Below are 24,536 nucleotides of genomic sequence, written 5' to 3' on the forward strand. Positions count from 1 at the left end.
AAAACCAGACCTAAGGAGTAAGACCGATCCTAAGAGGACCTAAACCTAGGTATTTTTCAACCTAACAGACCTAATAGACTCTAAACCTGCCTACCTAAGACCTGATTACGTCTAATCAGACCTACCCCAAGGCTAACACTGACCTAACCAACCTAGATCAGACCTAAAATCGAGTCTATTCTGTCCCCCTAAGTCCTAATCAGACCTAAATCAGCCCAATATTGACTTACCTACCCCTGATCAAACTTGAATTAACCTAATCAGATCTAAACTAAGTCTGAACCGACCTAATTAAATCTGATCAGACCTGATCTAGCCTAAAATCAACCCTAACAGACCTGTACCTATTGATTTTAACCCTAATACCGACTTCTCACTCACCTAGTTCAGCCAAATCCTCCTATTTCAGGCCTAACCGGACTCTATCTAACCCAATCGAACCAATCAGACCTAAAACCGACCAATTTAAGTCCTAATCAGACAATCCTGACCCTAAACCGACCAATCTAGACCTGTTCTAATCGATACAGACCCTAAACCAGACAAACTCAGCCCTATTTGGACAAATCAGACCCTAATCAGACCTAAACCGGCCCAATCCCAATCTAAATTGACCTAAACCGGACTCTATTGTCCTAAACCGGTCCTAGATTGACCTAAACCGGTCTGGGTTATCCCGAACCGGACCTAAATTGACTCGAACCGGTCTGAACCGGTCCAATTGACCCCAAACCGGACCTGAACCGGTCCAATTGACCTGAACCGATCCGGTTTTCCTAACCCGGTCAACTGTTGACCAGAAATTGGTCAACGTTTGACCTAACCCCGACTAAACCGATTCGATTTTGAATCGAGCCCGGTCTAAAGTGCGATCACCCTGCTCCAGATGGAGGAACTCCACAATACGGTGGTCCTGATCTCCCTTCAGACAATACTTGTCTTCAAAACGCGCCCGGAACTCCTCCCAAGTGAACTGATATCCCGGTACTGCCTCACGAACCACTTCCTCCCACCAGTGAAGAGCTTCTCCATACAGATGGTGACTCGCGATCTCTGTCCGGTACTGCAGTGGGCATCTGACATAATCCAGATCCCTGGAGATGCGGATCAGCCAATCCTCCGCGATCTCAGGTCTCTGAGTACCCTCAAACCTCGGTGTCCCCATCATCCGAAGTTCCCGTATCAAGGGCAGGTAGTCCACCACAAAGAGAAACGGTGAGGAACCGGCCGGCCTGAACCACAACACGAATAAATTAAGTCTTTTTGAAAGCTTCACGGTAGGCCTTTTTCTTGCGGTTAAACATTCATGGGTTTTAGATTTCAACAAATGTTTCGTTAGGCGACACACAGCGGCATCGGGTGATCGGTGTGTTGCGACGGATATACATAATCCCGATTACCGGTGAAGATCAAGAATGCACATACACCCAAAGAACGGAAAAGGCGTACGGCTGCGAGAGAGAGATGTCACCCTCTAGACGTGGTCGCGATGATATTTGACGCCATTTACCAGGGTACGAGTAACTAAAGATGCCTTGCGGTGGAAAAATGCCTCTAAAAATAACGTGAGACATTTTCAGAACGTTGAATTTTGATGTTTTGGGGATGAAGGTGGTTCTGTTAGGATATACACCACATTCAATAATGGAATTGTGGGGTCTTCAGCAAACCCTTTAGGCGAGAAGGAGGCTTTCGAAGCCTAGGTTCGAGACAGAGGGTTTGAGGACAGAAGGGGCAATTCGGTCTTTTGGTTTTGTGGTTAATGAAACCCTAAGGTTTCATTTATCACTACAGACTTGTTCTTGGCCGTTTTGGTTTTAGGGTTTATTCTCTGAGTGTGTGGCGAACGATTCTTGGTTCTCCGGTGTCGGTGATCGGTTTTTCCGGTGGATTTCCGACTGTTTCTTTCTTGTAACCCTAGTAGAACGCTGATCCTCTTCCCGAGACGTAGGCACCGAGTTCTCTCGGTGCTGAACTCGTATATCTCTGTGTCATCTCCTTTCTGTTCTGTTCTTGAGCGTCGGAGTGATTACGGTGAGGAGTTCGTCGGGCGGATTCCTAATCAGACCTAAACCGGCCCAATCCCAATCTAAATTGACCTAAACCGGACTCTATTGTCCTAAACCGGTCCTAGATTGACCTAAACCGGTCTGGGTTATCCCGAACCGGACCTAAATTGACTCGAACCGGTCTGAACCGGTCCAATTGACCCCAAACCGGACCTGAACCGGTCCAATTGACCTGAACCGATCCGGTTTTCCTAACCCGGTCAACTGTTGACCAGAAATTGGTCAACGTTTGACCTAACCCCGACTAAACCGATTCGATTTTGAATCGAGCCCGGTCTAATTAGACAATTCCGATTTAACCGGCTAAACCGGATTAAACCAGAAACCCTAATTTTCGGAAGCGTAGCCGCCGAGTTAACCCGGTCAACTCGGCTAGGGTTCTGGGGGGAAAAACCGGTGAAAACCAGTGGTTTTAGGCAAATCTCGGCCGTGACTCGTTCGAGTCACGACTGAGTCATTTCCCGGGGTGAGTCAACGTACCCCGGGAAATGACTCAGTCGTGACTCGAACGAGTCACGGCCGAGATTTGCCTAAAACCACTGGTTTTCACCGGTTTTTCCCCCCAGAACCCTAGACCTAACCAAATCGAGTAAGAACTCACCTCTTCGGAACCCTAACTCGGCTGATTTACTCAGTCCGAGTCAGATCCGGGAGAACCAACAATCCGAGGATGAGCCTATACACCTAGGTTCCATAAAGCCAACAAGTTTTCCCTCGCCGATCTGAGCTCCGCCGTGGGTGTCGACCGCCGATCTACAGCCGGAAGGCTTCGCCTTCGCCGTTTCACAACTGAAACACTCACAAAAAAACGTTAGAACGCTCAGATCTAAGGAGACGAACCTCGGACTTACCTCAAATCGCGTAACACCACCGATTTCACCAAGCCTTGCCACGAACCAGACTCTGATACCACTTGTAGAGTAATCCGCCCGACGAACTCCTCACCGTAATCACTCCGACGCTCAAGAACAGAACAGAAAGGAGATGACACAGAGATATACGAGTTCAGCACCGAGAGAACTCGGTGCCTACGTCTCGGGAAGAGGATCAGCGTTCTACTAGGGTTACAAGAAAGAAACAGTCGGAAATCCACCGGAAAAACCGATCACCGACACCGGAGAACCAAGAATCGTTCGCCACACACTCAGAGAATAAACCCTAAAACCAAAACGGCCAAGAACAAGTCTGTAGTGATAAATGAAACCTTAGGGTTTCATTAACCACAAAACCAAAAGACCGAATTGCCCCTTCTGTCCTCAAACCCTCTGTCTCGAACCTAGGCTTCGAAAGCCTCCTTCTCGCCTAAAGGGTTTGCTGAAGACCCCACATTTCCATTATTGAATGTGGTGTATATCCTAACAGAACCACCTTCATCCCCAAAACATCAAAATTCAACGTTCTGAAAATGTCTCACGTTATTTTTAGAGGCATTTTTCCACCGCAAGGCATCTTTAGTTACTCGTACCCTGGTAAATGGCGTCAAATATCATCGCGACCACGTCTAGAGGGTGACATCTCTCTCTCGCAGCCGTACGCCTTTTCCGTTCTTTGGGTGTATGTGCATTCTTGATCTTCACCGGTAATCGGGATTATGTATATCCGTCGCAACACACCGATCACCCGATGCCGCTGTGTGTCGCCTAACGAAACATTTGTTGAAATCTAAAACCCATGAATGTTTAACCGCAAGAAAAAGGCCTACCGTGAAGCTTTCAAAAAGACTTAATTTATTCGTGTTGTGGTTCAGGCCGGCCGGTTCCTCACCGTTTCTCTCCGATCTAACGCTCGTGTGCAAGAACGGAGAACCAAACGAAAGAGACAGGAGATACGAGTTCAGTACCGAGGGGAACCTCGGTACCTACGTCTCGGGAAGAGGAAGCTGTGTGTCTAGGGTTACAGAACAAGAAGCCATCGTCGGAAACCGCCGTTGGCGGCACCGGACATGGTGAGGCGAAAAATCGCCTCTGCAAAACCAGAGAAAGAGCCACAAAACGGCAAAACCAAGTCTGAGCTCTAACCCACGAAACCCTACCCTGGGTTCATTAATTCGACCTTGCACATTTACCCATTTGCCCTTCGGATCCTCTATTTCGCCTAGAGGCTTCAAAACCTTCAGTCCGAACCAGTAGATTTGCTGAAGACATTCTACAATTCTCCACCTTCTTCTGCAAATCCCAGCAAAACCTGCAAGAGACAAACACGAAGAAAACTACGCCAACTCTGAACCCTAGCACTTCCCTTTACTTCCATTCAACTCTCCCTCCCGGCATGATCCAAGGCGTATTGGAACACCGTTATTAGGAGAGTTCTTACCGAGCGTACCATAAGTACGTCTCAGCGTGAATAAACAATATAAACACGCAAATCCTAGTCTACCCAAAACGAGTGTCCGAGTGTCCCTCGACACCTCCCGTTTCCGAAGACTAATGATGACCTCGAATAGTTATGACTCTCTAGACCGTCTACATAACTCTCTCCGATGAAGATTAAGTTAGGTCTGGGTAGACGTAATCAGGTCTTAAGGTAGGTTGTGTTTCGAGTCTAATAGGTCGGTTAGGCAAATTATGCATAGGGTAAGTCCAATCAGGTTTGTGCGAGAGTCTAGGAGGTCGGTTAGGTAGAAATATACCTTGTGTTAAGTCAAATCAGGTCTGGCCTAGAGTGTGTTAGATCCGTTTAGGTAAAATGTACCTAGGGAGATGCCCGGTTAGACTTGGTTTAAGGTCCGCTAGATCGGTTTAGGTTGAGTACCTAGGTTAAGTCCAGTCGAGTCGTGTTCTCTTAGTCTAGTAGGTCCGATTAGGTAGAGATATACCTAGGATTAAGATCTATAGACTAGGGTTAGAGCGTGTCAAGCACGGCTAGGTAGAAATATACCTAGGGTTAAGTCCTCTAGGATGCGGTCTCTTCCCTTAGGTCATGGTTTAGTCACTCCTAGGGTCAGTTAAGTCACTTCCAGGTAGAGTCTTTTTTTTAGACTCAGGTTATATCATCCTAGGATACTTCTAGTGTTACCAGTTAGTCCTCGGTTAGTAGACACGGTAAGGGATTAATTATCCCTTAGGAGAAGGCAAGTGAGGTGAGCCAAGATACTCCAGCTCGGGAAACCGAGGTTATGGGAGGCCACACGATTCATTTCCTTTGGTTAATTGGACCAAAGGTTAATGCATCGGGTACTCCGGGTCTCAAATAAGAGACAAATAAGGAGTCGAGTGCTAGGAACCTCATGTTTTGTAATCCTCCAGTAGGATGTGCCTTGTAGCGAGGTCTCGGATGCAAATCCGAATCCCAGGTGTCGGTGGAGGAGAAAAGGGTAGCGGTTAGGATGATGGAGTTAGATTTTCTAACTCGGGATACCCCGAAAGGGGTATGGTGGAAGGACTAGGGGTCTCGGGCAAATCCGAGAAATCGGATTGTAGGAGAAGGCCAAGGACCGGGATGGAGTGATTAGTTCCGCGGGTAGGTAGGGACACTACAAGAAGGTGTTGTAGGTCCCGGATGACGAGGTAGGGAGAGTCCGAGGTAGAAGGACGTTGACCTCGGAGGAGTAACCGAAGATGCTTCGGTTCTCGGTGGTAGGTCAGGAGGTGAGGTTTCCACATTTAGGTGGAGTTTCCTCGGGTAGGATGCTCAGGAGATGGTGTGAGTTGGGAGGTGTCAGGATTCACCGGGGTAGAGTCGGTGTAGGTTTGGAACGCTAGGACACTCCCTCTCGAGGTGGAGCACGTGCACTCACGTGTCTCATTCTCGGTGGAGCATTCGTAGATAACTAGGAGCGTCTTCACGGGATAAAACCGTGGGACAATCTTAGTTGGCAGGTTAGGGTCCGTGGGTAGAAGTCACTAACTCATAGGTGGTGTAGACTCTACGGGGATCCAGGGCTAGGTAGTCTAGCAGGTTCGATAGTATGACTCAGGTTAGTCTCGGGGTAGTCGGGTTAGACTCGGGAGACGGGTAGATGTCGGGGTTAACTTTCGAGGGTGCACATGTGAAGTTTTAGACTTCATCGGAGAGAGTTATGTAGACGGTCTAGAGAGTCATAACTATTCGAGGTCATCATTAGTCTTCGGAAACGGGAGGTGTCGAGGGACACTCGGACACTCGTTTTGGGTAGACTAGGATTTGCGTGTTTATATTGTTTATTCACGCTGAGACGTACTTAAGGCTACACAGACCTAATTACGTCTAATCAGACCTACAACACCGAGTCTACATGGCCCCCAACAAAGTCCTAACCAGTCCTACGATCCCGAGTCTACCCGGCCCCTCACAAAGACCTAATCAGACCTACCCAAGTGCTACATAGATCCTAACTGCCCTAGTTAGACAACCAAAAAATCCCGACTAGACCATCACACTACCCTAATCAGACCTAAGCCAACCCTAGTCAACCAACCCCTGATTAGATGACCCTAAGTCCTAGTCAATCACCTAAAAGTCCTAATCATCAAACCTAAGCCAACCCTATTGACTTACCAACCCCTGATTAGACTTTTAGCACCCTAATCAGACCTAAACTAAGTCTAATTGACCTAATTTAATTCTGATCAGACCCTATATATGCCTAAAATTAACTCCTACAGACCTGCCTTGATCTAAACCGACCCCTACAGACCTATACCTAGTGATCCTAGACATAACCAACCCCTAAACCAACCCATTTTTAGTCAAATCCCAACTAATCAGACCTAACCGGTCAATGTACCGGACTCTATGACTCAAAACTGGTACTTAGGAGTCCTATCTAGTCCTAAACTAGATAATACCTAAGTCTACAATCAGATTCTAATCTGATCAGACCCAGACAATGTCTCTATAGACATTCTAAACCTCTAATCAGACCTAACCAAGCCTATTTTGACTTAATTACCTACTGATAAGACCTAGACTAAGCTAGACTAATCCAAATTTGGCTAAACCAGACCTAACCGAGACCCAAAAATAGCCCTTACAGATCTATACCGACCTATACCAGCCTATTTTAGTCTACCCAGACCTCTTACCCAGCTAAACGTAGACAAATCCACCTATTTAGACCTATACTGAACAGAAAAAACCGGAATCTATGACCCACATCAGCTAAACCGAGATCTAAACAGGTCTAACCCTAGTGAATTTCACTAAACCAAGCCAAATTGGATACTAGACAGTCCTAACAGGGTAAACCGATCACTACAGACCCTATCATACCCTAAATCAGTCCACTATGTCCTAAATCAGACACCATCAGACCTAATTCAAGCTAACTTAACCCTAAATCAGTTAGTTCTAGTCCTAATTGTACACTCCAGACCCTAAACCGATCTAATCTGGTCCTAAAACACAAATTCGGACCTTAACCTGATCAATACTAGTCCTATACCGATAAATCAGACCTAAATCAGACCTATTTCAGCCTATACCTAGTCTGATTTACCTAAACCGAACCCAATTGATCTAAACCCGGACAATTCTAGCCCTAACCGGACAAATCAGACCTAAATCAGACTTATATCAAGTCTAAACCGGCCTACATTGACCTCTACCGGACTTAATTGACCTAAACCAGTCTGAATTAGTTAGAACCAAACAAATCAGACCCTAAATTAGACCTAAACCAGCCTAAACTAGTCTGAATTGACCTAAATCGGACTCAATTGACCTAAACCGGACTCAATTGACCTAAACCGGACCTGGAATGACCTAAACCGGACTCAATCAACCTAAACCGGACTTGGACTGACCCGAACCGGTCTGAACCGGTCCAATTGACCCCAAACCGGACCTGAACCAGTCCAATTGACCTGAACTGGTCCGGTTTGACCTAACCGGTCAACTGTTGACTAATTTTGGTCAACGATTTGACCTGACCGACCTAAACCGGTTCAATTTTAAATCGAACCGGATTTAATTACTCAATCGGATTTAAACCGGCAAAACCGGTTTAAACCGAAAAACCCTAATTTCGGAAATGTGAGCCGCCGAGTTAACTCGGTCAACTCGGTCGTTGACTCAGCCCGATTTTCCGACTCCGTCGCCACTCGACGAGTCGCGACCGAGTTTCGCCGGAAAATCCCGGTTTTCCACCGGTTCTCCCCACCCAACCCTAGATCTACACACACAGACTCGAAAACTTACCTGAGTCAACTTGTAACTCGCCCGAGTCTTCGATCTGAGTTAGATCCGAGCCCCTTCCAACTTATCGCCGCCGATCTGAACTGTTCCCGTCGTCTTTGACCGCCGATCTTCTCTCAGACGGTCTCCTCGACGTTGTTTCTTGCCTGAAACAACTCGAACCAAGCATCAGAACGTTCAGATCTAGACCAAGGGAACCCCGACTTACCTCGACCGCGTGTCGCCGCCGATCTGTCGTCTGCCGCCCCGAAACCAGGCTCTGATACCACTTGTTGTGGTTCAGGCCGGCCGGTTCCTCACCGTTTCTCTCCGATCTAACGCTCGTGTGCAAGAACGGAGAACCAAACGAAAGAGACAGGAGATACGAGTTCAGTACCGAGGGGAACCTCGGTACCTACGTCTCGGGAAGAGGAAGTTGTGTGTCTAGGGTTACAGAACAAGAAGCCGTCGCCGGAAACCGCCGTTGGCGGCACCGGACACGGTGAGGCGAAAAATCGCCTCTGCAAAACCAGAGAAAGAGCCACAAAACGACAAAACCAAGTCTGAGCTCTAACCCACGAAACCCTACCCTGGGTTCATTAATTCGACCTTGCACATTTACCCATTTGCCCTTCGGATCCTCTATTTCGCCTAGAGGCTTCAAAACCTTCAGTCCGAACCAGCAGATTTGCTGAAGACATTCTACAATTCGTCACGTTTTTCTGATTTTTGTATAATAACTAGATCCCACGGAAGTGGAAGCATGCACGTACCCATCATAAACTACCTAAAGAAACATTACAGGCTAAGTCTTCCCGTACCTTAACCGAAATAAACCAAGTGAAAAACAACAAGAAATAACCAACAATTATGTCTTTTCATGCGCGGGATTGGTTCAAAAAAAGTAATTTCCTTCTCAGTTTCCCTGTTCCATCACGCTTCAGAGACCCTTTTGAGGGCAAATCAGAATGGGTTGGTATATATTATATAGTCATAATATTAAAAAGCAAAATTACAAAGGAAGCGGAATAGATTAATAGAAGATCAAGTTTATTGCTTTACGAAACGAAAGAAGGAAAAACGATTCATGAAAAAAATTTAAAATTTGGGAAATTGAATTCGGGAATCACATCGGCCATGGGGCAAAACAGGGCATTCGATGAATTCGGCGCCGGAAGTATCAACACACAGATAAATCTGATAGAGTTGGCTGTTGTGGGACGAATCTTTGTTACATTCGATCCCGGGAGTGAACCCTATCGCTTCCTCGATCGCCTTCTTTATCTCTCTCAACCCATAAAACTCGTCGTTCGGTTTGATCCCTACACGTACGCACATATATAGAATAAATGTAAATATACGTTTATGGATCAAATAAAAACGTATAATTTCGATGGAAAAAAAGGGTAATATATTTATATATATGGACCTGCGTTGGAGAGGGCATGAAGGAGATTAGCTTTCTGCTTGAGTTTGAGAGCGGCATGAAAGTAATCGTGCTGGTCGAGTTCCGACTCGGCGCACGTGCCGTGTTTCGTCCACTCGTGCGTCCAAAACTTCACTCCGTCGTTGCTCGGACACGACAACGTCGGCCATTCCGTTTGCATATTACTCAGCAGATCTGATATCTATACATTCCCACCCACGAAACCCTCCACTTTCGTCATTTTATTTGTTAGCCATATATACAGTTATCAAATATATATATATATATATATTGTTCATTCCTACTATGTATGTATATATATTCCAAATATTAAGTTCAACGAACTCAAACCTGAGATTCATCAAACTCGCTGTCGGGATTACAGTTCTGAGGCCATCCTCCGGACTTGTAGTTTGGCCAAAGCCCGTGAATGCCAAAATCTGCTGCAGGTTTCCCCGTCTTCGGGTAGCAACAACTCTGTCTCGAGTCGCAGTATGCTCCTGGCCACTGCATCGCAACGCACACATATATATATACACCGGTTATATATACATATGTACACAAATATACGGTCGATATGCATGTATACGTAAAGGTCAACGCGTATACCTGTTGAACGAAGTAGAAGAAATCGAAATCTTGGGCGAAACATGGAAGATGGAGTTGTTGTAATGTTAGAAAACAAACGAAACAGATGAATAACGAAAAGTTTGGTTTCATTTTCTGCGGAAACTTCAATAGATCAGGGGAAAAAAAGTAAACGAAATCGGTGAAATGTAGTTAGAGAGAACGAATGAAGCGTTGATGACAGAGGTTGAATTGCTTATATATATATATATATATATGTATATATATAACGTGACGTGTGGGGAACAAGCATATATATGCGAAGTATATGCTTCTAATGTTAGGTTGGGATTTCGTACAAGCATGTTACGTCCAGCTTCTAAGCGTTTTTTATCCCCAAGTCACGTTGAAGTCATAACTCAACTATTTTTAATAATTTATATATTACAAAAGACATTAACCTTGTTGAATCATCCCATCTAACTACCGTTTGAACCTAGAAAGAATGCTGTTTGTTTTATTTTTTGGATATATATATATATATATATATATTATATAGGTAAATATTATCATACAAATATAAAGATCAACGTGATCTCACATTTTCAATCTGTCCACCAAAGCTAAGGCCACATGATCGTATTTTCGTAGTAAATTATCCCTATATGCTAATACTTGAGAGTAGATGAGAAGCGACGTGCAAGGCATGATTATCGGTATGGTGTGTCATATATATATATATATATATATATATATATATATATATATACCCTGGTGTATATACCCCGGTTAAATTTAATAACAATTAGTCTCTTTGTCAAAATAATTGTCAAATAACAATTAGTTTCTTCCACACGATTTCTAGGATGCTGGCGAGTTCATTGGTTACAGAAAATAAAATACTACACTTGCACATGACTAATGTGAACGGCTGACGTTGGGCCCACCTAACATCAAGGCCCATCAGAAGAATATAATTGAGTTTTTAGCCCACAGAACCGTTTGGCCCACTATGTACGGCAGCCACATTATCTTTAATCCTTTTCTAAATGTAATTAATCAAATGACAAGGAATGTTTTACTCCGAGATGCACCCAAGCACTACTAACCCAAGATAGAGAATCATGTTTCCTCGTACGTAGAGATTTTTTCCATGCAAAACAAAACATACGTATAAGTTAGTGACTAAACCCACTGCCAGGATTTTGAATTAGAGGCTTTAGAGCTTTATCTATGGGAATATCATCATCATCATCATCATCATCAAATCCAGCCTTCGTTTGGTTTGCTTTCGCCTCTTTTGGACCCTTTTTCCATGGTGGCTGCTTCCCCGAATAAGAATATTACAACTTTAAATTCAAAAAGGAAAAAAAATGGAACAAGACATTCTCCTCTCTACAGATCTCGAAATAACGAGTGCCTGGGTTTCCAAGTAAAGGAAAAGCTGCAGCTTTAGAACCTACCTTGAGAAGGCAAAAAGAATCAGCAAATGGGTGTTCTGTCTGTTTTTGGACCAAGACCGGCCTTCCTCTTTGGTCTTTTTGAGCAACCAACCAAGCAAAATATCCAATCTTGGCTACAAATTCAAATAAACAACTCAACGAGAGAGAGAGAGAGAGAGAGAGAGGGGGGAGAGAGGATCTTAGAATAATATAAAGAATGATTCCAAAAGGGAAAAAATGAAATTGGTACATTATTTTGTTCCCAAAGTTACACGAGTAGCTTGCAGCTGTAGCAATAGAATAGTTCCAACGGTTTCACCAGTTTCAAAAATAAACTACTTTCCTTAATAACAAAGGAAATGTGACATAATATTTGCCTTACTTACTCGTATGTAATTAAGTCATTACACAATTAGGCCATGTAGCGACAAAAGCAAAAGTACCATGCAAATCATTACAGAGCAAACTGTTGGAGAGAATGTGATTTCATGTCGCCTTCAAGAACTCAAGATTCTTGGTTCTTGGCCTTTGCTTTTGTACAATCATTGCCAGATTCTTCTGTATATATGTAACATCCTTCGATATATAATCCGTAATTAGATTGAATCTGAAGTTTCTCCTATGTTGCTTTACACTTTATAGCTCCATCCAAATCCCAATATAACTGATACATATATAAGAAACATGCTTATATATATATATGTCTACAGGATTGGAATTTGGAGCAGACAATCTCTCCTAACTCCTCATTCTCTCCTCTCTCTGAACAAAAAGCAACATACTTTGGATTCGTCTTTGTTTGTCTTGGAGCAGAAATGCCGGCTTTCAGTACTCATCGTATGATGCTTTTGCTTCTTCTTCTATTACAAGCAGACAGCAAGTACGCGGTTTTAGGGTTTAGAGGTAGAGAGTTTTTCCATGGACAAGTACAGGGAGAGAGAACAGAAACTCATCAGACAGATGAAGTTTCTGACCTGACGACCACTGGTTCTCATCTCAGGCTCAGCCATGAAGATGGAGGGATGCTCATGCAGAGCCGGCGTGTGATTGAGGAGGTCGACCGGAGTAAAATGGCGCAAAAACCAAATAAGAAGGCATATGATCGGTACCGATGTTCGAGGAAGAGACGTGTAAGAAGAGGATCAGATCCTATCCACAACAAATCTTGAAGTCTTTTTCCTCCACCAAGAAATGCAGAAAAGATATATATGCGCAGCTGTTTTCAAGTACTGTCTTTGGAAAAGTTTATCTGTTTTGTTCTGCATCAGCTCTAAGCTTTCTGTTTTGTTCGTCTGCAGTATTCCTTCTACTCCACCACAAGAAATTCTGATGTGTGTGTATTATATATATATATATATTAAATTTTTATTATGATATCCATTTATGTCGGATTAATTTGTTATTATTATCATTATATAAAACAATGGTCCATTATCATTGTAAATTATTAATTTAACCCTTTTGGCAAGTCATCAAAGGTAAATGCATATCCAAAAATTTGAAAATAGCTAAATTTATACATCTTATTTATCTCAACTGACTAGGTGGCATACACATTTCGGAGATCATCACATAACAAATATAAAATAAGAAAATGTAAATTTTGTTTTTGATATCGGAAAAAAAAAAACCATAACTAAAGACGTACGGTCGGACATTAAAGAGGGTGAAAACGTCAGCACAATCATGGACCGTCATTCGAAATCTATTGGTCAACGTGTATCATATGGGGCAAATTCTTACACTGAAGTCAATTTTAAAATTGAATTGTATGTATTAGACGACAAAAAAAAAAAGGAAATGCTTCCTTTTCCAAAAAAGAAGAAGAAAACGGAAGAACTGGGAATTCATGCGGATGGAGAGGAATACATAAACGGAACAGTGTATGTATGTATAGGTGCCGTGTCTTGATGAGATATTTTCTCGTCCACAAATCTCGGCACCAGATGCCAAAAACCCTCAACCATTACTTTCGTTCTTCATTTTCTTCAGTGGGCTCTCCACTTCCGCTGTCCTAATTCCTCGTCTGCAATAGTTAGGTTAGTGGAAAAGTGATGTATTTTTCCCGAGAAAATCATGCGCCTTGAAGAAGAAGGAGAAAAGAAATGACAGGGACTTTAACCCACTAAACGCGTTGAACGGATCGAGATGGGTGTTGCTGATAGAAAATTCCTCGCGACAACGACGGGGTCTTACTTCGATTTCTCCGATAAAGGTGGTCGCTTGAAGCGGTTTTTGTACGGAAACACTTTCTCGGTTCTCGATCATTTCTGGGTTTCCGTCTCCAAGTTCTTGTTCTTCCTTGTCGGGTCCGTAATCTCTTCCTTTTTTCTTTCTTTCCGGCGTTCTTCTTGTTTTTTTTTTTTTTGCAATTTCACTCTTTATGCTGTCTTTTCCCCCTGTTTTAGGTTAATGGGTTCGTTACCGAATCTTGCTAGTGTTCGTTCTGACAACGATATCAGCTTGGTTGTGTCCGGGGAAGAAAATTCAAGCTTTTCCTCTGGTTACAGAGAACAAGGCCTTGATGGGTCAAGATTTAACATAAAGGAGGGATGTTGTCACGACAATGGAGATCATATAGAGAAAGAGAATGAGAGTTTAGATTCCCCGCAAAGTTCTCTAGCTTCAATCAGCAGGCGATACGAGTTTTTCTCCGACAACAGTATCAGGGGTTTTGCAGAAGAACCTAAAGCTTTAACCTTTGTTGTTCATGATCTCTACCTTGGTACAGACGAAGCTGAAGAGCCTCCTGCTGCTCCAGAAAAAACAGAGGGTTCGATCGAGAGTTGCATCGTGGAGAAAATGTTGGGGAAATCTGATGATTCAACTGAAAGTTTGTTTCTCACGGAAAAGGATCCCGAGGATTTCGATACGGAACACGTGAAGGAAGAGATGGTGGTTTATGAGTTTATGGGCTGTTGTGATGTAAAAGAAGAAGAACCTATTCACGAGAACAGTGCTGGTGGTGAAGAAGTTTGGAAGACAGCAAAACAAAGCTTGTCCGACGATGATGATTTCATAGAGCTGAGACCAGAAGTGGAGATTTCGGACATCGTTGATGAAGAAGAGTTCATCCATAGAGAAGAAATCAGCACGAGTTTCGAGGAACATGAAGTGCATAATCTCGATGATGATTCCGATGATGATTTCGATGATGATGATGATGATGTGATGGAAAGATTGCAAAAGGAGCTAAGGAGCGCGAGAACAGGAGGGTTGGCCACCATTCTTGAAGAATCAGAGACTCCATTGGAAGATCCAATAAAACCACTAAAGGTCGATGCAGAGTTCGACCTCAAAGACAGAATATCAGAGATTCACAAGGTCCACAAGAGCTATACGGTTAAAATGCGCAAGCTCGACGTCTTGGATTCTCAGACAATGCATTCCATCAGTAAGTAGTTTCATCCTTACACATCAAAATCTAATCTTTCTGTGGTTAATTAAAAGCCAACACCTTTTTCAGCAATGACTGTTGGTGAAAGGATGCTCCTTTTTCACCATCTGGCCCCAGTTTTGGTAGATGGATCAGTTCATTGTCAGCAACCCATTTGATTTTTATTGCAGAAGAATGTCTCTTTTTTCAAGAAGACGATTGATTATTGAATTGCATTTGTGGGTCTCTCCAAGATTTGTATGTGACGAGTCCGTTTCCTCCATAAGTGTCTCAACTACCCCCACATACGCCATTTTGTGGGCATAGACCCACAAAAAAAAAAAACATCACTTTCTATAATGTGATCTTGGATCTGGTAAATTCCGGGTTTAATGTGAAACGAAAGTTGAATGGCTGTCTTTTCCTGTCTGGTCGCAGATCTGATTAAGCTAAAAGATTCTACTAAGCCGGGCAGACATAGCAAAGATTCGGATTCCTCTGTTCGGGCAACTAAATCGCCTCCAAGGCAGAACCTCTGGCCATTCTTCAAGAAACAACAGCTCGGACATGATCCTGTGGAGAGGCTTGTAAAAGATATGGGTCGGGACTTTGAGACAGTATACGTTGGGCATCTCTGTCTTTCTTGGGAGATACTCCACTGGCAATACGTCAAAGTTCTGGAATTTCATCGGCGTGATCCAGAAGGGACTCGTCAGTATAATGTAGTTGCAGGAGAATTCCAGCTGTTTCAAGTTCTGGTGCAACGATTTGTGGAGAGCGAGCCGTTTCAGAGCGGCTCCAGGACCGAGAACTACTTGAAGAACCGTCGATGTTTTCATAATTTTCTTCAGGTTCCACTAGTCAGAGGTAAACATCATTCAGAAGGGTTCTGATGATTTTGCTACATACAATGCCTTGAACGTTCTGCTCGTGCAAATGTTTCAGACGATCATTCCTCGAAGACTGACAAATGCAGAAACCAAGGGGCGTTCGCTATAACGATCGAGGCGCTGAGAGAGATCATTCAAGAGTCGATGCACGTCTTCTGGGAATTCATCAGTGCCGAAAGACATGAATTCAGTTCGATCTCGAAGGTTTCTCACCATACCCAAGTCTCTCCTCAAGACCCTCTAGACCTGGAGCTCCTGACAGATATCAGAACAAATCTCCAAAAGGTTCTTCTTTCTTGACGATTCTCGATTGATTTCGTTGGATGCCCAGTTCACATTTCATAAAAAAAAAAACTGTCTTTTTCTTCCTCTCGGGTTTCTGCAGAAGGAGAAGAAGGTAAAGGAAATACTGAGAAGCCAAACCTGCATAGTCAAGAACTTGAAGAAGAAGGAGATGAAGAAGAGGGTGCCATTGAAGGAGGAGATGGTGAGAGCTCTGGTGGAGCTGAAGCTGGTTTCGAGAGTGACGAACATGTCAAAACTGACTACTGGTCAGCTGGTTTGGTGTCAAGGGAAGCTGAACAATATCAACTTCATTGGTCGGAGGATTCACATGGAACCTTCCTTCTCTCTGTTCCCTTGTTAGAACCGAACCAACTTCCACTTTGTGTCTGGTTATTTAGTTAGGCAGTGACTGTCAGAGTAGTGGATGCATGTTTTTTATGGGTTGAAAGATTTTATTAGGCTTTTGGATCCAGGAAGATGTTTTTGGAGATTCCTGAGAGGATATATCTGTATAGAGATGATGATGATGGTGATGAAAACTTGTCTAATATATTGTCTCTAAGAAGTTATTATCCATCATCAATAATATTTAAAATAATTTTACTATTATTTTGGGCAATTTAAAAAATTTTGTGTTTTTTTTTAAAACAAATTTTATTTTGTTAAAATTGAAATTTTTTTCGTGGATTTTCCAAATTAATAAAATATATAAATGAACAATCTAATTTTTAGGGGTGGGCAAAATATCCGAACCCGAAATAACCGAACCGAACCCGACCGATTTATACATGAACCGAACCGAATCGATTAAAATAATATATCCGATTGGATATGAATATTTCAAACCTGAAGAAAGTACTCGAACCCGAAATAATCGTAAACCGAATAAACCGAATCCGAATTAACCGTAACCGAATATATCCATTTATCCATCCATATATCATCAATTAATATGTAATATATTTTAAATCTAATTAGAAAAATTAGTATAATGATATTGTTTTATAACTATGGTATATAAAAAAACGAAATATGCATGTATTTTAATATTGTTTTTGTTATTTTTATAAGATAATTGTTTGAATTTTTTTATCGTTTTTTTGTTTGGATAACCCGAACCGAACCCGATCCGATCCGATCCGAACCTGAACCGAACCGATTAAAAAAATATACCCGATTGAATACGAATATTTTAAATCCGAAATACCCGAACCCGAAATAACTGAACCCGTCCGATCGCCCACCCCTACTAATTTTATAACCCTTGTCCACCAGTACCGTATCTTCGAAAAAGAAGATGGGCTTTTATCTAAGCCCACGAAGCCCATATGAGAACAAACAGACAAATCTCATCCGTAGAATGGAAGATTGACAAATGCTTATAAGCCGTTGGATCTAGGGTACATGGTTCTTTGAGGATTCCTTCACACATATTTAGGGTATGGTAGCTGCTTGAGTCGTTTCTGCTCCGGCTGTTGGGGAAGGAGAAACCCTAGACGAAGACGAAGAAGGGCAGCGAAAATGGTGCAGCGTCTTGTTTACCGGACCCGGCATAGCTATGCCACAAAATCGAACCAGCACCGCGTCGTCAAAACCCCAGGTCCGTGTCTTCCTCCACGTTTTCTTCATCGTCATCACTCTCGCACTATGTTTATATATATCGATCTATATGTGTTTGTGCATGTGTTTCTGTGTATATATGTTTTGGTAGTTGATTTGGTTCATTTGCAGGAGGGAAGCTGGTATATCAAACCACGAAGAAGAGAGCCAGTGGCCCGAAATGCCCTGTTACCGGCAAGCGTATTCAGGGTGTAAGTCTTGGATTGTCCTCTTAATTGGTTTATGTTATTGGGTTTTTTTTTGTATGATTTGGATGTTGTAGAGACATGGATGTGCTTATAGGTGTGTCATGTATTGATCTGGGTAATGCTGAGAGATACTTTTTTGTTTGTTGTTTTTCGATCAAGATTTGTCTGAGCTGTAGGAAGTGTAGGATCGAGATTATCCTTAGATTCCGTGTCCGAGATTAGTTGCATTCCATTTTGTATGTGTCCGAAGGATGTTATACAGATCCGTGCAAGTGGGTGTACTTTGGAAAATTTTGATTCTTATTCATTCTTGGTTGTGGGTTTGTGCTTATTGACGGTCTTGTGCTGATCAGAAGAACCTCCATCAGCACATAACATAATCATAAGCTACATTTTTTCTGCCACCTCGTCTTTCAAGTTTTCCCTTTTGATAGTTGAGGGATTACTATCCACATGTGGCATAAATTATTTGATTTTTCTTATCTCCTGTTCAATATCTATATGATACATTGTCTTTCTGTATCTATCCTGGATTTTTAACTTACCCTTGACCATGCCGCTCCTTTAGATTCCACACCTAAGGCCTGCTGAATACAAGAGGTCCAGATTGTCTAGAAACAGAAGGACCGTAAACCGTGCTTATGGTGGAGTCTTGTCTGGTTCCGCTGTCAGGGAAAGGTATGTTCTACTTGAGCTGCTGTTCTCTGAATTTTCTCGTTCTTTCACAGAGCTCGAGAATTTGTTGAATTCATCGGGTTTCTTATGGTTCCACAGGATCATCCGGGCTTTCCTTGTTGAAGAGCAAAAGATTGTGAAGAAGGTGTTGAAGCTTCAAAAGGCCAAGGAGAAGCTAGCTGGCAAGAGTTAAGCCATTCTATTACTACCCCAAGATAGTTTGTCTTAATGGTTGATGTTCTAATGATAGGAATGTCTCTGTTGTGAGAGCCATCCTTGTGGTTTATATTGCTTCTTGTGTCTTGACTCTACAGTTTTGTTTTCGTTTGAATTGCCAGAGTTTCCATTTAACGTTGAATTCATGTTGTTGATTAATTGGGTTTATGTATACATTATGAATGTGTTGGAGAAAAGAAAAGATACGGGTTCCTTTCATTCAGTCTGCGTCTATTGTAGTTATGGTGTATTGGTGTGGGGCTGTTGGATTTGGGCCGATTCGTTTTAGAATTTGGTGTTCGGTTTGGTGAAAAACGGCAACCGGTTTATGGTCATAGAGTCGCAAGATTGATCCAAACTTGGACTCTCTCGAACCAAGACTGAACTGAAAGGACCAGACATAAATACAAAAGGCTTGCGGAAGTTGTTCGCATGTACAATTACAAATAGGATGCAGAAACGAGTCATAAAAAGTATCCGGTGAGTTAGCTCGCCACGACTCGAAATCGTCAGACGACTCGGCAAAAACGGAATGAACCGCGGTCGGTTTTGCACCCCTTTGTAAGATGATGGTACCCCTCATAAACTAATTTTTGTTGGAATTGTGTTTCATGGCCTTGAAAAAAGGAACAGCCTACAAGACCAAAAAAAACAAAGGAACACTGCTAAATTAAAGACATTATCTAAACACCCTACAAGAAAACAAAAACCACTGGGTTGCTGAACTTAAAAAGACATAATCTAAAAAAAAAACAGGCCACAGAGCCCTTTGAAAAAGAGATCTCTGAACAACCGATCCTTCAGGTAAAGCATTTGGTTATGGAGAAACAAGAAGGCAACTCCCCACTAATCGAAGAAGACAGCAGAGGATAAGAACAGTCCAGAAGCATCCTCTGCTTCAGTCCTTGATGATCTTCGTCTGTAACACTCTCAGTGAAGTCCCCTAAGGTAAATCCCATATGCCCAAGCGTCTGATACTGACAACCATCTCCATCGACACCTCTTGTGTTCTTCATGTGGACATTTTCTTCAAACCCATTCTTTTGGTATTCTTGTGGTAAGCTTACCAGAGGGGGGCACTGGTCATGTGCCATGACTTCGCCAAAGTTGATGCTTGGATCTATTTGATTTGAGAATCCTTCAAAAACCGAAGAATCTGATGAAGTGTTCAACAGGAACGACGAGATGTCGTTCCAGGTGAACTTTGGAAACTGCAACTGCGTTTCTTGTGGAGCAAGTAACAGGCTTTTTAGATCTTGCTGGTCAGGAAACGGAAGAGAGTTGGTAACATTCGAGGGCTGGTTGTATGAAGTGAAATCCAAGTAAGAAAAGGGATTAGCACTATTGTTGGTGGCGTTCGTATCATCAGAATATGGTTTCTGATGGGCGGTATCGGTATTTTCATGGCGAAACTGGTTATAAGAAGTTGCTTTGAGGATCTTGTCTGGATAAGATTGAGTTGAGTTTGATGGGTTTCTGTTTCGTGTGTCGCGGGCTGTTTCTGGTGGTAATGAGGAAACGAACGACTGAGAGAGAGCTCTTAGAGCCGTCGGATTTGTCTTCTTGAATATTCTGCATATAGCCCATGAATCCTGCAATATTTTTTTATATATTAAACATTATTATTAGTCTAAACAAGGACGTTCATATAAATTCATAAGAAAGAAAATAATTAAAAGATTGCTTACAGCGTTGTGGAAGAACCTCTTGGGAGATGCGGCGGAAGGGTCGGAGAGAGAAGGCAAGCGGAACTCATGCATCATCCAATCGGTCTTAACGCCTTTTGCTGCTCTTCCTCTGTAAAACACTAGAGATTTCTTCAGACCGATGCATTTGTTTCCGTCGGAAGAGTAAATCGGACGGTCAGTTCCGGTGGCTTTCCAGAATCCGGCATCGGTCACTCTGTTCGGCCTCGTACTGTTTCTGTACTTCCTGTCCCTCTGGCAGTAGAAATACCACTCCTTCTCGCCCGTCGTCGCAAACTCTATACACAGAAGAAAAAAAATCGTCAGACGGATTTCAAAATCTAACTTTAAACCCTAATATACGGTTACAATGAGCTCAGCTCGGTCGTCACTAGCAGATTCCCTTAGATAAGAAATGTTTTTGGCGCAAACTTGGGCTAAAAGATTGCATGCATGGTCGGTCCTTATAAGCTAAAAAACTTATATTATACTTTTGAAAACTAAAGTTGCATATAAGATGGCTCGTGAAAAGGCTCTTGTTGGTATAAACAAAACGCTGGCATACGATATTCAAGATTAGAGACGAGAAGTTGGTGGAAATCGTACTTGGAAGATCCCATGGGTCGTATTTGTAGATATCTAATTGTCTGATGAGCTCTACTGAGAGAGGACGTTGCTGAACTTTCCGCTTCAAGTAGAAGCTCACGAGCTCTTCGTCGGTCGGATGAAACCTAAATCCCGGCAGCATAAACTCATGATCTCCTTCGTTCTTGTCTCCCATATTTGTTGTGAAAACCCTAGTCTTTTTAGTTAGTGAACTAAAATCTTTGAACGTAGAATGGTAAAAATGGATAGAAAGTTATTTCAAGATGAAAAGAGAAAACCCTAGCTGGGAAAAGTAATGGAGGAACCCTAAGTTTGGGAGAAGGAAGTGAAGTCCTTTTAGCTTAATTTGAACTCAATATATGTTTCCTGGTGAGGGGTCTGAACCCGAAGGATCAGCCGTCGTTTTTGGTGATTTTACGAGTTTTTTTAATGGCGAAGAAAGTTCGTTTGGGTTACATTATATAATTAATATGAAAATGAGGAGCCGAGGGAGATATTAAGTTCTTATAACATGAGGGCAAGTACCAAGAAAAACGAAAGTAAAAAATAATGCATCATGGGTTTTTCACACATTAATGGCGATTAATTTCATTTATTTTAACCATGTATGTATTCTCGAATCATGCATGGTAGGTCTATTATTCCAAGGAATCTCTCGAGTAGCATGAATTTTATGTATCTTATTGGGATATATTCATTCACTCTTTTTCCTTTTCAAACTTCCCGTCAATAATATGAAAAATTATCTATTGTGCCATACATTATACATAACTACGTACTTGTACGTGTATATACGTCGATTAGGTGATGATAAGATCTAAAATGATTTGCACTATGAACATATCAGCACAAAACACCAAAAGGGCGGAAATACGATTATCCTATACGGATTATACATGTCACGTGCATGTAGGAATTCGTGTGTATACGTAAACAGATACAAACACTCGATCGCGTATACCTAACGTATTTTCTGATGCTTTAAATATGTCTGTCTTAATGTTAATATGTACGTGTATATACGAGTATCAAGACAAAGGAAATGAAACAGAGAAATTATATTAATGTTCCTTAGGTTCGAAGTCTTTAGAAAGAACAAGGACCGAGGCCAACTGCCAATACAGAAAGATTCGATTTTATAATAGCCAAAGTATCAAAAAAATAGTCTTAATCAAATTTCCTTCTGTATCTAATTAAGGATTTAGAATAGATTAATATACAAATGTTAGGGTTTTTACTCAGAATCCGAAGATCCCGTTTCTATTCCATTCCTCTCGCAGCTTCTATTCCACTGACCTGTGTCAGAAACTGACAGAACCAAGTTTTCAGTTTGAAGACAAGTGAACGTGTGAAAGGCTTTTGAATTGACCACTTTACCCCTCATGACTCATGTGGCCTATCTCAGTTGCGGCGTTGTTAGTTGACCATTTTAGTAATTTTCAGACATATGGGTCGATCGGATTTTCGACCGACCCAACTCAGTTTTGACTTTTCTTTTGCTCTTTGTTGCAAGAGTTATCCATAAAACAATTCGAATAATTTTATTAATTAATTATTTAAGCTGAGTTCAAATCCGAGTGGTTCAAAGGGACGAACGGGGCGCATCGAATACGGTCAGCTCATTTATTGAAATTAAAAATGAAGAGAAAAAACAAAAAATTCAAAGTTCGAAGTAAATTAATTGAATTTGAAAGAGTGCTGCATGGTGGGTGCAAGCAGCAGCTTGTATATTATATAGTTGAATAATTTAATTAATTAATTAAGCCATAGATAATCTAAAAGAGAATTACTACTTAAGAGGTGCGTGTAGTGCATTTATAAAGCAAAAGTCAAATTTTTATGGGTTATGGGAATACCCAACACCAACGTATAGATTTCCTCGATCATTATTTTTATGAATTCCGAGTTGATATTTTTGGTAAATTTTAGAATAGTACTGTATCTCATAAAATTTTCAAAATAATATACAGAAGCATTTACAAAACTGTTAGTGTATTATATTTTAAAATTATTTATTTGTTGTCAGAAATTACAATTTCAACACTAATGATATGTTTTAATATAAATAAAAACTAAAATCTAGCTATTATGCTATTACATGCATTTAAATGTATTTTTGTAAGATTTATGAATATGTCTCTTTCTATAACATGCTAATCAATCTTCTTTAAAAAGAAAATGTATTTCAAAACCAAAACATTAAGGTACCACCCCACAATGATTTTATCTAATGATTCATTTTAATTCAAATTTGTCTAGATTAGGAATATTAAATCACAGTAAAATTGAACTAGTTACAATTTATTCTTTTTTATTATACATTTTTTATTTATAGTAAATATAGAACTTTTGTTTCAAATAACATATATATATCATTAAGGTTCTAGATATTAATTTTTATATATATTAGATGATTAAGAAGTTTGAAAATTTTAACCACTCCCCTTTTGTTTAATCATTTATGTAGTACAAGTACCATCAATTCCACCCATTATATTTACTACGGTCAAATAGTAATATTTTAGTTTCCCGACATGTGGTACATAAAACTATACAAGTGCGAAAGAAAGAACCCTACAAAGTGATGCAAATACCACACGATAATTAATGGATTTACATTGGTAGGTAAATATATTCGTCAACCAACCGAATCATTTTTACCTGTAGTGAACATTTTCAAAAACTCTTTAGATAATCCATTCAGATTTAAACTTCTTTATAATAAGCATTTATTACTAAAATAATAATTAAGACTATTTGGTTATCAAAAAAAATAATTAAGACTATTTTTTTTATTTACTGGTTCGTTTCACCGACTTTTAGTTGAATAATTACTACCGAATCTCGCTATAAGCCAAAAACCCTAGGGATGGGAATTACATCAAAATCAATGGAATTCCGAAAAGCCAAGGCCCCTCGGTTAAAACCCTTTTTGTCTCTTTTAGTTTTGACTCTTTGTTTCTTTAATTTTTACTTTCCAAGCCAAGCGTGTGCACTTGTTTTTATTTTTATCTGTTCTAATTTATATTGTTTTTAAATAGATATTAGGCTTATCAAATAAATAAAATATGAAAATGTTATGGGGTCAAAACGTCAAAGTCTTCAAGCCCAAGCACCCATACCTCTTTCTTCGTGATCGGAATTAAGTTTTCATACAAGTGTTAATCTTGTCATTAATTAGGCACTAATCCTTCCCCCAAACCCTTTTGATCTTTCCACTTCGAGGCCCCTCTTGGTCTTATATTTTTTTTTTCAAGTCTTTAACAATATTTTTTTAATGAAAGAAAAATTTAGTAACCTGTATAAATATCTACCATTTGGTTCAGCTTACATTATTCATACATTTTAATCTTTGTAAAATAGAGTTTGTCTCGAAACCCCCCCCCCCCCCCCCCACA

General features: G+C 41.3%; 5 protein-coding genes across 5 annotated transcripts; 3 read left to right on the forward strand and 2 right to left on the reverse strand.

Annotated features, from left to right (window-relative positions):
* Positions 1-9,125: 9,125 nt before the first annotated feature.
* On the reverse strand, positions 9,126-10,386 carry LOC104822912 (ribonuclease 3-like). Its single transcript, XM_010554272.1, has 4 exons — positions 10,198-10,386; positions 9,940-10,095; positions 9,592-9,790; positions 9,126-9,484 (listed from the first exon to the last, which is right to left on the reverse strand). The coding sequence occupies exons 1-4, from the start codon at positions 10,306-10,308 to the stop codon at positions 9,261-9,263; spliced, it is 690 nt and encodes a 229-aa protein (XP_010552574.1). The 5' UTR covers positions 10,309-10,386; the 3' UTR covers positions 9,126-9,260.
* Positions 10,387-12,412: 2,026 nt separating this feature from the next.
* Positions 12,413-12,766, forward strand: LOC104823075 (CLAVATA3/ESR (CLE)-related protein 45-like). The gene has a single exon (XM_010554502.1). The coding sequence runs from the start codon at positions 12,413-12,415 to the stop codon at positions 12,764-12,766; it is 354 nt and encodes a 117-aa protein (XP_010552804.1).
* A 661-nt stretch (positions 12,767-13,427) lies between these two features.
* LOC104822913 lies at positions 13,428-16,722 on the forward strand. The gene is made up of 5 exons (XM_010554273.2): positions 13,428-13,906; positions 14,006-14,991; positions 15,412-15,840; positions 15,919-16,148; positions 16,249-16,722. Exons 1-5 carry the CDS (start codon positions 13,746-13,748, stop codon positions 16,507-16,509), a joined length of 2,067 nt encoding a protein of 688 aa, XP_010552575.1. The 5' UTR covers positions 13,428-13,745; the 3' UTR covers positions 16,510-16,722.
* Positions 16,723-17,594: 872 nt separating this feature from the next.
* Positions 17,595-19,070, forward strand: LOC104822914 (60S ribosomal protein L34-1-like). The gene is made up of 4 exons (XM_010554275.2): positions 17,595-17,748; positions 17,880-17,959; positions 18,525-18,634; positions 18,731-19,070. Exons 1-4 carry the CDS (start codon positions 17,670-17,672, stop codon positions 18,822-18,824), a joined length of 363 nt encoding a protein of 120 aa, XP_010552577.1. The 5' UTR covers positions 17,595-17,669; the 3' UTR covers positions 18,825-19,070.
* Positions 19,071-19,509: 439 nt separating this feature from the next.
* LOC104822915 (protein FEZ-like) lies at positions 19,510-21,408 on the reverse strand. Its single transcript, XM_010554276.1, has 3 exons — positions 21,139-21,408; positions 20,536-20,831; positions 19,510-20,439 (listed from the first exon to the last, which is right to left on the reverse strand). Exons 1-3 carry the CDS (start codon positions 21,311-21,313, stop codon positions 19,648-19,650), a joined length of 1,263 nt encoding a protein of 420 aa, XP_010552578.1. The 5' UTR covers positions 21,314-21,408; the 3' UTR covers positions 19,510-19,647.
* Between the last annotated feature and the right edge of the window lie 3,128 nt (positions 21,409-24,536).

The sequence above is a fragment of the Tarenaya hassleriana genome, unplaced genomic scaffold (genome assembly GCF_000463585.1).
Source record: "Tarenaya hassleriana unplaced genomic scaffold, ASM46358v1 Cleome39, whole genome shotgun sequence".
In the NCBI taxonomy this organism is placed as follows: domain Eukaryota; kingdom Viridiplantae; phylum Streptophyta; class Magnoliopsida; order Brassicales; family Cleomaceae; genus Tarenaya; species Tarenaya hassleriana.